The 12692-nt window shown below is 36.5% G+C and overlaps 1 protein-coding gene across 2 annotated transcripts in view; it reads left to right on the forward strand.

The window, feature by feature from the left end:
- Positions 1–12692, forward strand: part of LOC110477491 (putative oxidoreductase ZK1290.5) — a 44966-nt gene that overhangs the window by 2179 nt on the left and 30095 nt on the right. For both annotated transcript variants that reach the window (XM_021543287.3, XM_077785473.1), the window contains exon 2: positions 10743–10991. In XM_021543287.3, coding sequence (XP_021398962.1) covers positions 10743–10991 — 249 coding nt within the window. The remainder of the gene's footprint in view (positions 1–10742; positions 10992–12692) is intronic.

Raw genomic sequence — 12692 nt, forward strand, 5'->3', positions numbered from 1 at the left:
AGTATGCAAAATGTGTGTTCAGTCTGAAGGGTTACTTGGAATAACATGCCAAATTGTGTACATCCAAAATCTCGTATCTACTTAGATGCATATTCTTAGTATCTTGTATCTGGCAAGAAGACCAGTCTACTAGCAATGGAAAACAAGCTGACTTGCCTGAGAAACCAAGCAATTATTATAAGGCAGCTCACCTTTTTTTTAGAAATATGTTGCATGGCTAAAGTTTTAATAAAGAGATAAAAATAATCTGCACCTTGTATATTGTCTGATTCTGAAAACTGCTAGTAACCTTCTGTTTGCTATGGTTTAATGCTATCTGTTGTGTTAGCCAACATTATTCACCTGCAGAGGGTCAGGCGTGTTTATGGTCATTTTCATTACAAAGGCTGCTTTCTACTGGAGTAGGCTTAAGTCTAAAATGAATTGGCATTTTGGCCCTAATGCTTGTCTCAAGGGTAAATCTGTGCCCCAGAGAGTACATTACCTCACAGTGGCTGTAGATTGCATTAGGAAAAGGATACATGCACTATCTTGCTGCTAAGATTAGTGTTTTAGAATTGCATGGCAAATAACTGATACAAAACCTGACACTGTTTAGAAGTTACAGATGTAGCCACATTTTCCATAGGAGCTACATGTGTCTTAGAATCTGTTGGTGAGACTTTGTACTATAGTAGAAAATTACATTCTTACAGTTTCTTAACTACAGAATATTTGGTGTTTACCTAAAGCCGGGTCCTCCAAAAATTATCACTTGTCAAAATGGCATACACAGTATCATCCTTGTCAGGTTTTGGAAGAAAAATGCATAATTTGAACTGTTCATGCTTACTTCTGTAAGTAGGAAGCTCTCACTTAGACAGTTGTCACTTCCTTTTTTTTAAGTCTGAGGAGTGAAAATGCCACTCTCTATAGCATTTGATTATAATTCAGTAGCACAGGGGCTTTTCTTCCTGTAACTGAAATACTAAGACTTTTGTCAAGGTCATGTGTGAATGGTTGGTATCTCTTCAGGATTGTTTTGGTGCTTTCTATTGAAACTCTCTTCATTCCCTTTATATGGTAGTTATATTCCCATTAGAACAGGGATTTGTGTGTGTGTGTGTGTGTTTTTCTTTGTTAATTTGTGTTTGTTGTTTTGTTTGGGGTTTTTTTTAGGGATGATAATTAAATTTTGGTGGCTTGATCAAGTAGCCAGTGATTTCTTGAAAATATGTGCTGGTGATACCAAAAATATATAAAATCTTTTTATATAAAATTAATTGCATACTTGTTTGGGAAGGGGCATCAGGACACAGAATTACTAAACAAAATAATTAAGTCTTTATACTCATTGTGCCTTACTGAGGTCATACAGAGTGAGTATTTTATCAGGAGTAATAATGTTCTTTAAATAAGGTCATTCAAGAATGCCCAGCATCATTATTGTAGGTACTGTAGCTGGGAAAGCAGTCAGGTACTGCTCTGAGCAGTTTTTGGTCAAACGACCAGATCCTGCAGGAAAGTAATGCACACACAATCCTCCCAGACTCAAAGGAAACAATTAAAATATCTCTGTCCTCATTTCAGGGTGTTTCATAGATAACGTTCCTGATACTCTGCTCTACCCTTGTCTAAGTAAATAAATCGTAAAAGTAGGTTTTGTCTGATTTTTACTGATTGCATTTAAGACATTGCATCATTTGCATTGCAGCCACTCAGGACTTGTATTGTTCCCAGTTCTTTTCACAACAAATAGACCTCCTGGCAAAAAGCACAGAATCAGATTGCTCCACTTTCTTTGCATCAGACCGTGTTTGTTTTTTCATCAAAATGCTACATAAATTTAAATCTTAATGCTGAATGGAAGTAGTTTAACATTCCATAATGTATTAGTAATCTAGTTACCTATTTCTTAATAATTAATCCTAGAGTTGCTTATTCTCATTCGTAAACATAGCTGTGGTCAAAAAAAGACCCAGTTCTGCTGGACTGTGCATTCAATTCAATGGCAGTAGAGTCAAGCCTTCACTTGTTTTCATTTTCTACTGTTAATGCTTTTTTTTAAATTCATGGCTCCTGTTTCTTCATGGCTTTGGTTCTTAAGGAAATTTATGTAACAGTGGTCCTGGTACCAAGACCTATGGCACTCCCTGCTATTAATCTTATCCTGTAATAAGAATTGGCTGTTTATTTCTTCCCTTTTTTTTTTATGTCTCAACCATTTTTTTTCTCTTGAGGCTCTGCTTCTCACCCATGGTTACCAAGTTGCCTTAATAGCCTCTTGTGATGAACAAAATGCCACCTCTATAAATCTTTCTGTCTCAATTCATCCACTGTTTCAGTAGATCTGACCTTGAGAAGTTGTACTTGATCTTTGAGGGCCTCCAGATATTTAAGGTCTCTTCTGTAGGGCCTGGGGCTGTACCCCAGGCAGCTGGGTACAGAGTGGAGCAGAGCAGTGTCCTCTCCCAGCCTGACTGACCCTGTGAGCTCCTACCTTCCTTGCTTTCTTCCAGCCTCACCTCCTTCCAGCCTGCTGCTGTTTTACTCCTTAAAAAAGACTGGATACTATACAATGTTGTTTTAAGGGGTACTAATAAATGCATCTGGGGCAAAATGCTGGGCCAACTTTTGTTTACATCAGAGTACACAAAACAGAAATATCCTTTTTTTTCTGAGGGAAATTGGTGCTTTGTCTCTGCTCTCTTGTATATCTACAAATCTATGAGGTCAGCTTTTTATATGTTTGCTGGGGATTTTACCTTATATTATGGCATATGAACTGTGATTTAATAGTAGAAAAATATCTTCCTTTCTCACACTGGATTATTTTTGGTAATCACTGTATTGCTGATGTGATACAGATGAATTTTAGATAGCCTTCCCTAAGTTTAAGTAATAACTCAATTTACTGTATAATAATCAAAATACTGTTTAATAAATCAATCACTGTTTAATAATTAAAACTTCTGCTAGTGTAAGCAGAGGCACTTAATGTGTGTTAAATGCTTTTAACTTTTCTTTGCCATTAAGACTTTGAAATGTTACAAGCCTAATTGCCGAAGAGAAGAAAAAATGTTTTGTAAGCAGTTTGAAATTAACAGAGAAGCAAGCTGCAGTAGATATCGGTTTTTGTATTTCAGCATATTTCTTTAGTGTAAAAAAAGAATATACCAAACTTTGGGATGGGGTGAAATAGAAAGCTAAGCTTTATCTTTCAACCTTCATGCAACAGATTTTAGTCATCATACCTTTTTTTCTTTGCCAGAGCTTGCTAGCATAGTTTCTGCAGCATTGGCTGGTGCTGCTGTAACCTGAATTGCAGCAGTTCCTCTGTCACCAGATGAGGAGAAGGGAGGTATTAATTCCCAAACTCTCTTCAGTTCTAATGTTTATGCAAAGTACAGCACAGGGAGTGATACAAAATCCTCGTTAAAGGGAAGTAGGGAGAAAAAGGGGAAAGCCCTTTCTGTGGCTTTGCAGCAGTTTCATAACTTGAAGGTCTGTCATTCTTAGTGCCTGAATGGAGGTGCTTTGCATTCTAATGCATAAATTTCTAAGGCTGGATATGCAGTGTGAGAGGAGGGGCTAGAGGAGATATTATTTGTCTCAGAAACTTTTAGAAAATGCATTTTAAATTCTTAAGATGATATGGGGGAAAAGAAGCATTTAATCAGAAGTGTTGTTTATTGTTCATTTCAGTTTGCACTGCGGGGAGCTGGGTTGTTGCTGTCCTTGGAGCTGATGAACAGTTACCAGTGGGACACGCGAGTCTCAGCCCTCGTAGTGTCATGTGGTAGTGCAGGAGGAGGATCTGTCATCATTCACAATTGCACTTTGCAAGTAAAGAGCACTGGTATGAAGTCAGAAATTACCCATCAGCTCAAATTAGGATGGTAATTATTGTCACAGTGGTAATTACTGTGCATACATTTTCATTGTGTAAAGCTATGAGTCACTACAAATCACAGTTCTCTTTATAATTTTTCCTATAATATTATCTTTACAGTATTTTAAGTGGCTTTGAATTATTGGTCTCACGTTCAACTCCATATCTTAAATTTGCTGTCCCTCTACTTAATTGGATGCTGTCCCTCTACTTAATTGGATGTTGGCTATGTGTAATCATAAATTATCTATATAATTTATTAAGTCATCCTTTCACAGCAGAAATTATTTTGATAATGTTCTAATTAAGTACAGAATATGGGTATTTTATTTTCTTTCGATCATTCGTTTTTGTGGAAGTTTTATAGAGGTGAAAAAATTTGTCATGGGTTTGTCTCATTTGTAAAGTATTCTCCAAATGTCTAGTGTTAATTAATTAATGTCATCTTTATCAGATAGTCTCTATCTGTTTCAAAAAGGAAAGAAAATAATATTTCTGTTCAGTCTGTTTGCTGCATATAATAAATATCCTCGTAGTTATGAAATTAAAGGTTCTATCAAGGTGTGGTAAGTTTTGAAAATAGTTTCAATTGAGTTAAGAAGGGACTAGAATAAAAATAATTTAAAACTGGTTCACACCAGCAATTCTTCGTGCACTATTAACTGCTAAGATCCAGTCACAAAACATTACTCTGAGGAGAAAAGGTTTAGTGAACCCTAGAAATTGGATTTGATTTATGCCAGAAAATCTGCCTTTTCACTGCTTGAGATTTCTATGGAAGGAAGCCACAGTCTTTTACCAAATGGTTTCTAAGGTAACATCTTATAGCAGAGCATCTGAAACCAATTTGGTTGTTAATGAGAAATAGTTCTCACGGTGGTGGGAAAGTGTGGAGTGAAAGAAAGGCTTTAAAATTTGGCAGTCTGTCTGTAAAGGCATTTAAATAAATGTGTGCTGCTGCTCTGCTTATGAAATTTCTACAGGAATTACATTCATAATTGCCTTCCAAATGTACAGGTCTCTTTTCAGATTTTATTGATAGACTGTTCATGATTAAAATATTTGAATACTACAGATGAATAATTTAAATAGCTGGCACTTTTCCAGAGGAAATCTCTTCACTACTGCTGAAAGAAAAATTTGCATTTTTGGGGTGATAGTTAATTCTGGTGCCAGAAATCCATCAGTGAATTGGTGCCATATCAGAGCAATAGCGTCCCACTGATATCAGATGCCACTTGCAGACTTCCTGGGACTGCCGTGAGAGACATTCTGAGAAGTTACTCTTGCACCTACTCTCTGTCTAAGGTTCTGAGGAGATAAATGGTGGGTCAGTGAACAGAAATGTGTGGTCATTTTACAGTAGGTGATCTGAATATCCTCTACAGTCAGAGCCTCTTTGGGATGGAGGGAATAGAGTGCTTCTGTCAACAATGGCTCCTTGCCATTTCTTCCTTCCTCTCAGGAAGAGAGCAAACCAGCAATTCTGGCTTCCCTTTCCCTGGATACATAATAAACACGTAATGGCTCTCTCCTACCCCTTGCCTTGAGGCAAGGCTGTATTCCTGCATTTTGTTTCTTATTGCCTGTGTAGACTTGCCTGAGTAGAACTGCAGAGTTTAAAATCATGCTTGCTTACTTTTTTTTGTTCGTGTTACTGTTACAGAATTCTGTTCTGAGTTGCACAGGGGAAAAACAGTCTCCCATTAAGCAATGGATCATATTTAGCAGGCAAACAAGCAAATAAAAGAATAAGAAAGAGAAGCATTACCAAAGTAAAACTGACATACTAAAAAATATAAACTGTACATAATCCAAATAACTTTTACAGAGGCAAGAGAAACTTGCCTTAAATGACTAAGTTTTAGATAAACCTTTGTGCTGCATTTGTTCTGACCAATTATAAACCATTGATTATAATGGGAGTCTGCTCAGTGTTTTTCAGTTATTGTTGATGGTGTCCTACCAGTTTTTCCAGAAGCCCATTGTCCCCTTAGGCTCCATTCCCTCAGGAGTAGCTGCCCTATTTTATATACACATTGGGTGCCAGTCTTGTACTCTGAATAAAATATCCAAGTTATTTTGTAAAAGTAATTGTTATTAAATTTGGATCTCTTATGCTGAAATAGTCTCTAGTTGCCTCATGAAAATTGTAGAGTGCAGTAACTTCATGGCAAGGTTTGCTTTGGTTTCACGTGCTGCAGAGGGAAGCCCTACACTCTAGAGATCTAGAGAGAGGATCCTTGAATATTTTGTCATAGGATTTTCTGAGTAACTGACACTGTTAAGATAAAACTATACCAAATAATTTACTATGGCAAATTTAGTTGGGTTCTAGTGCTGTGGTAGTAGAAAGTTAGTGTGACATTATTGGCTTGTCTGAGAGCAGCTGTAGAGATGGCGCTGGGGAATATAATAGAAAGAAGGGCTCCAGGAGAAAAGTTCATGGAGAAGGTCATTCTGATCTTTTGTTGATTGGCTAGGATGCATCTGTGATTTTATTTTTTTAAAATTTGAATAAAAGCATTTATTAAATCAAATTATTCAACTGCTGCTGCTAAAGGGGGAACTTGTTTTGCTCCATTCCTTGCATGAAATTTAGTGGGTTTTCCTCTCTGAGGAATTATTCAGGTTCATGAATAATTCTGAAACCTTACTCTCTTTTTTTGGCCATTTAAGAATCTGAGTCAGCTTGTCAGAGGATCATATGAATACAAAATCAGAAGGAGGGTATAAGACAGACAGCAAGGACAGCAAGTAAGGATTGTCTGTCCTTGAGCCTTTCCACAGAAGAGGCATGTGGTTTTGTGAATGCGTTAAGAATTAACTTTGAAATGTGTTATATGTTCATTTTCATTATGTATGGCCATTTCATGTTTTATCATCTCATTTGCTCATAAGGTAATTAGGAAATCAAAACTATATGAACACCAAAAAATTCAATATGTCATAAGATGTGTTATATTGATGTAATATTAAATAGTAGAAATAAAACAAATAGAATCAGGTATTTCAAGCCTGGTATGGTATAAAATACCATATAGACACAATGAGTGTCTAACAGTTGAGTAAAGAATATTTGAGCTTTAGAGAGTTTTTAGGTGATTAATTTGAGATTAAAAAATCAGCAAGGCATGGTATCTTTACAGATGTTTTCTTTGTCAACTCTTTAAATTTAGTACTGATGTCAGTAGATCATTAGTCTCTGATGTGATCTCTAAATATTCTGGTTGGGGTTTCAGCAGGAACTTTTCTAATGGTATTCCACTGAATTCAAGTAGCCAAAGTAATTAATCTCACTGGTCATTTTCATATATTCAAATGAATAATCGTTTCACATTTCATAAAGAACATGACACTTTGCCACAAAGGGAGGGAGAAAGCAGGGAGAGAAAGCAGATCCGGCTTCTGTTTTGAAAAACAGTTGGTGCTTTGGATTTCTCTCTGTAGTTCTACAGCTTTGTGAGGGGGAACAGAAAGTTTAATGAGGCTGAGAGCTGAGATTGTGCATAAATCTGGAAGCAGGGATAGCGGGTGGTTTCTTACTTGTTTTACATATTTGGTGGGGAGAGGAGTGGAGGTGTTGCTAATTTTCTGGTTTGGAGGGGTTGGGGGTGGTGTTGCTGAATGGGATGGCATGTTGGGGCTTTTTCCCCTGTAACAACTGCATTGTGAGCAGGAGTCTGCTTTTCTAATAATCTTTGTATCATTTTATGGGTTGTCAGAGCGTGTTCTCATTCCAGTTTTGATGGCAGTGTTCTACCGAGAAAGCGATGAGTAACTGTGAAAAAATAACAATGTAACCAGTTAAGCCTACTTTCCATGGATCTGTGTCCTTTGACCTATCCATATTTTCACTGCAGTATCCTTGTCCCTTACCACCACCAATTTTTCACAAAATCCATAGAAATGTAATTGGCTTGCATGTCTTGTAATCTGTCAAATTTGGCTTAGTTCAGTCAGTAGGGTAACAGTGCTATTTCCCTAGGAAAGAAGTTAAAATATTAGCTAAAAAATAGGAAGCTTTTCCAAACTTACTGATATTTAACATAGTTTCTCGAAATGAGTTCCTTTTTCTTATCAGCAAATTCTAGGGAAAAATGTATTAAATATTTTTAGAAACTGGAATGTGATGGAAAGGGTGCAGATTCATACTAGTTTTAAATGCATGATTGGATTCTGTTTTTAAATATATATGTACAGCGTGAATTACATCTCTGTGAGCAAAGGGGAATGCCAAACATGTGAGAATGTTACTGTGTTCAAATAGCATTGTTTAAATTCCTAATGGAAAAAGAACTAGAAAGTTCAGTCCTTTCACTTTTGTTATCCATCTGCATCTATGACTTGTAACTTCTTTAATCAGATGTATAAACACAAGAAAACTGTGGTTTCTGAAGTCTGGAAATGTTATATTAGTAGCATAATTAACTTATCAACCTATTGTTCATGATTAAGTTGGCTTGCAAAGTGGTAATATTAAGTAATTGTCGATTTCTTTTTGATTACTGTGTAGTGCACCAGGACTGTTGTAGTTCATTTTTAGGCATAGAAACTGAGATAATTTCCTCCAGATTGATCTTGCTGTCTTTTTTCTTGTGTAACAAGTGTGCATGCCACCACGGAATGGGGAACAATACCAAAATTATTCTGATTTTTCTTTCTTAACCACTCTCTCCCTTTAACTTAAAGGGTTAAATAAAAAAAAAAGAAAAAAAAAAGTTGTTTGTCCTAAATGTTCTTACTGAAATCCATTATGCATGAAAAGAGTCTGAGTCCATTTGCAAGACCTCTAAATGAACTCCATTCATTCTGTGCTTAGAAATGTCCATTCAGCCAGAAACAGACACAATAGTTACAACCTCATTTATTTTGCACCAGTACCAGCATATTAAAAGTGAAAGGTTTGTTGTGAATAAGTATAGTAATTTTTCTGTGCTAGTTATATAATTCTGTAATAAAATTCCTTTAGCATTTCAATAATGTACAATTTCATATATATTCTTATAAGTGTAATGTAGTAGTAGCATTGCAGTCATCTAAAATTCTTAAACATAAGGATTTTGAAATAGCTATTTTGAAAATCAGATTGACTTAGCTGAAGTTACTTTGATGTAAAACAAGTTGTAGAGACATTTATTTATAGTTAGGTCAGAAATTAAGCCAATTAGTAATCATAATTAGTGGCTATGGCAAAAAAAATATTTAAAGTTTTGTCTTCTAGACCATCGAATCTTTGTTTATGTTTGGAAAGTAAATTACTTATGAATGCATGTCAAAATTGTAGGAATGTAGTATTATAGTTTCATCACTTCAAAATCCATGACGATAAGTCAAGAGTTTTGTTCTTGATTCCACATTTTGTTGGTCTCAAATGTAAAGTGGAAATTGTTCTTTTGTGTGTAGCAGGATGTCATCATCCTGATTTGTATGAGTGGGAGATCAGACCATATTATATCTTAGTTTAAATGACTTTGAGCGTTGAGCAAGACTCGCTGGCTTTCCTTCTAAGATCAGGAAAGCAAAAAGGATAAGCATTTAGGAAAACCTGGTTCACCTTCCTTGCAAGTCAGACTTTTCCAAGTTCTTCTCACTGATGCTGGTAGTTAAAAGCATGTGAGAATGTCCTGCAGCCTCCTCTGGGCGTTGCTGCCCTGCTGGGGTCGGGGGCTCTGCGGAGGAGCACCAGTGGTGCTTTCAGTGGTGGCCTCTTCCTGCCAGCCTGGGTGGCCATTTGCAAGGCTACTTCCACAATGTGCAGGTAGCATTTGGGTTGGAAAGAGAAGGGTAAGAGCAGGTACAAATTTCACTTTAAATAATTCTTTAACTGGAGTTCTTTATTAATTTGTTTAGATTTAGCAGTGGCTGAAGCCCTGTTGCTGTTCAGGACCGTGCAGGGCTGTGTCTCAAGTCGGTGACGGAGCCGTTTCGTGCTGCCTGTTGTTTACAGGGCTTTAAGTACTAATCACAGCTTGGAAGGAGGTGACTTTGGGAACTGACTGAGCATTTCCTCCAACAAACTGTAGAAAATACTGTTTGTGGGAAGTGTGTGGAGTGAGGGTGAATGGGTGAGGGGCTCATGGCAGGAAAAGCAACTAACAGGAAAGGGTAAGTAGAAACATCATCCTCCTTGCTCTCAACCAGTTCTTTATCTGAAGTCCTCCTGGTGGTTGCTTTTCCTGCTGAGTCTCCTCCTCCTTCCGTACCCTTGACATGCAAAATACAGATCCAGTGAATCCCCACACAAGGACAGTAACAGGATTTTGTTACTGAAACTCCCTGCATGTCCATTCTGTAACTCTTTTGTAGGATTCCATTGTTTTGGTTACTGCTGAATGTGATATTATGTGACTGGCACCTGCACTGTGGCCCAGCCTGGGATTGTACAATGCAATAATGATTTCAAGCTACCAGGAGTTCAACAGAGTAAAGGTTTCAGGATATGCTTTTTGTGAAGTAAATGGTTTTGAAAGTTTTTCAGGTTTTTTGGTTTTTAAAAATATTTTAATCTGTAAGTGTTATGTTTCTGCATGTAAATTAAGAGACATATACTAATTTTCCATAAAAATTGAAAAATATTTTCTCTTTGATATTTAGCCTAGCTCCTTGACTCACTTCTTTACAGTTAAATGTTGTTGACATTTGATTTTGATGGAGTTGCTTTTGATCAGCACCAACTTCTCCTACTTGATGTATTTTCCAAGCCTAAAGATCAGTCAGTTCCCATTTCTTTACTATGAGGAAATGAAAACTAAATAAGAAGGTTATGTGACAATATATATATTAAAAAAAAGGAAAAATTGAAAACAATGATAAAATATGCCCCTCATAATTCACTGCTGACAATTCACTTCTGCTTTTGTGTGTTTAGGTACTTCCCACCATGGTGGCTATTCTCATGGCGCGGTGGTCCATGCCCTGCAGAAATGTGGCATTCGTCATATTGACACAGCAAAGAGATATGGCTGTGAATCCCTCCTCCAAAGGGCCATCAGAGAGAGTGGTGTGAAGCGAGAGGACCTCTGGATAACCACCAAACTGTGGCACAGTGATTATGGCTATGAAAACACAAAAAAGGCCTGCCTGGAGTCATGTGAAAGACTTGGTGTTGAATATCTTGGTATGAATCTTTGCATATAGCTCATTTGTTGTGCTTTCCATGGGAGTATTTGCAAAGAGGAATGAATTCTGAAAGAAATTTGTGTAGTACAGATGGGTCACAGAAACCAAATTCTGCCTTTATTTACACATTTGCAGGTTTCTTATTCTGTTTGTTCTCTAGGAAGTTCACATTTGTACTATTAGGAACACAGAACTTTTTCTTGTTGCAAATGTTTTGCAAAGGTATTTTTTATTGTTAAATGACTTAAGGAAAAACTATATCAGGTTTTTATATTTTGCTAAAATAATCCAAAACCTACAAAACAAGGATTCATAAACTTTACAATAATATATTGGCAACAGGGTGACAAAGATGCCTCGTTTCTTCTGTGATCTGTTTTCTTTTTCTCAAGGAATGGGGATCCTTTCTAAAACTTACTTTGTAGGCCTTTCAACTGTTTAAAATTCTGAATACTGCCTTTGGTTTGGTCTGTTTGATGGAATATTTTTTGGAGAAAATGTTGGAAATATATACAAGAATTTAGAAAACTAAAATTAAAGCTTAACTAACACTGCATTTGTAAATTTACCCTGATCATAAACTACTTGTCAAAGATGTTATATTGTTACTCCCTTACTAGACAGGCAGAGTTGTGGTAATGATGCCAATTAGATCTTAGCAACAGGTCATAGGAGTGGAGGTACCTGTAATAAACATGATATTTGCATATTTTAGCAATAAACAGACTCCAATGAGGAAGTGAATTTTGCTGAATTAATAATGTATAATATCAATGGCAGCTGTGTGTTGTATTCATTGCCTTTTTCTGCTGGAGTATTTTACAAGGTGAACAGGGGAAAACCTGTATCTGTTAAAGACTGAGATACTTACATGCACATCTTTGGCTCCATTCGTTCTGGAAATGTATCCCTTAACTTCCTCCACAGGTACAGAATAATACAAAATGAATGAAAATTACTTTTTGTTTGTCCTGTGCAAATGCAGGTCACTGCAATGAGACTTTAATAAACAAGGTTTTGAGCCCTGACTTTCTCCTTTAAACTGAGAAATAGCATTATTCCTTCTCTCTGTTTTCTGCTTGTTATATTTTGTTTGCTTTCTTTTTTCTTCTGCTTGCTCTGGCACTGGTGCTGAATGTTGATGAGAGAAAAGCTTGACACACTTCCAAGAAGTCATTTGCAGTGATTCCTTCTAGTACTGTAAGTTGTTCTTTTTTCTCAGGTAGTAGATTGGAGTAGATGCTCACACAAATACTGAGTTTCTGCTAAGCAGAAATGTCTAAAAGAAGAAAAAGAATATCTGAGAGTAAGAAATGTGCTAATGCTGTCACTATGTGAATGAATCCTCAGAATCGCATAAACAGAACTTGTTTGTCAAATGTGTTCAGAGCTGAAACTTCTTGTGCACATATTACTAAGATAATTTTAGGAATGTTACAGCTGCCTACACAATTAGTCTCCATACTAGATTTTTCCTCATTTTTTATATTTTTGTTTTGGTTCCTTATTACCCTCAGCTATCTTCCCTCCTTCTTCACCTTTCTTCCACTGATGTGGAGATGTGTCAAAAATTCACAAACTGTTCCTGAACCATTTAATCTGCTGTGGTGACCTAAATCAATGGTGAACAGAATAAATCAGAATTCCCTGATTTCATTCTGGTATTAACCAAGTACATGGGGGTTTACACGTTCTATAA

The sequence above is a fragment of the Lonchura striata genome, chromosome 9, assembly GCF_046129695.1.
Source record: "Lonchura striata isolate bLonStr1 chromosome 9, bLonStr1.mat, whole genome shotgun sequence".
Classification (NCBI taxonomy): Eukaryota; Metazoa; Chordata; class Aves; order Passeriformes; family Estrildidae; genus Lonchura; species Lonchura striata.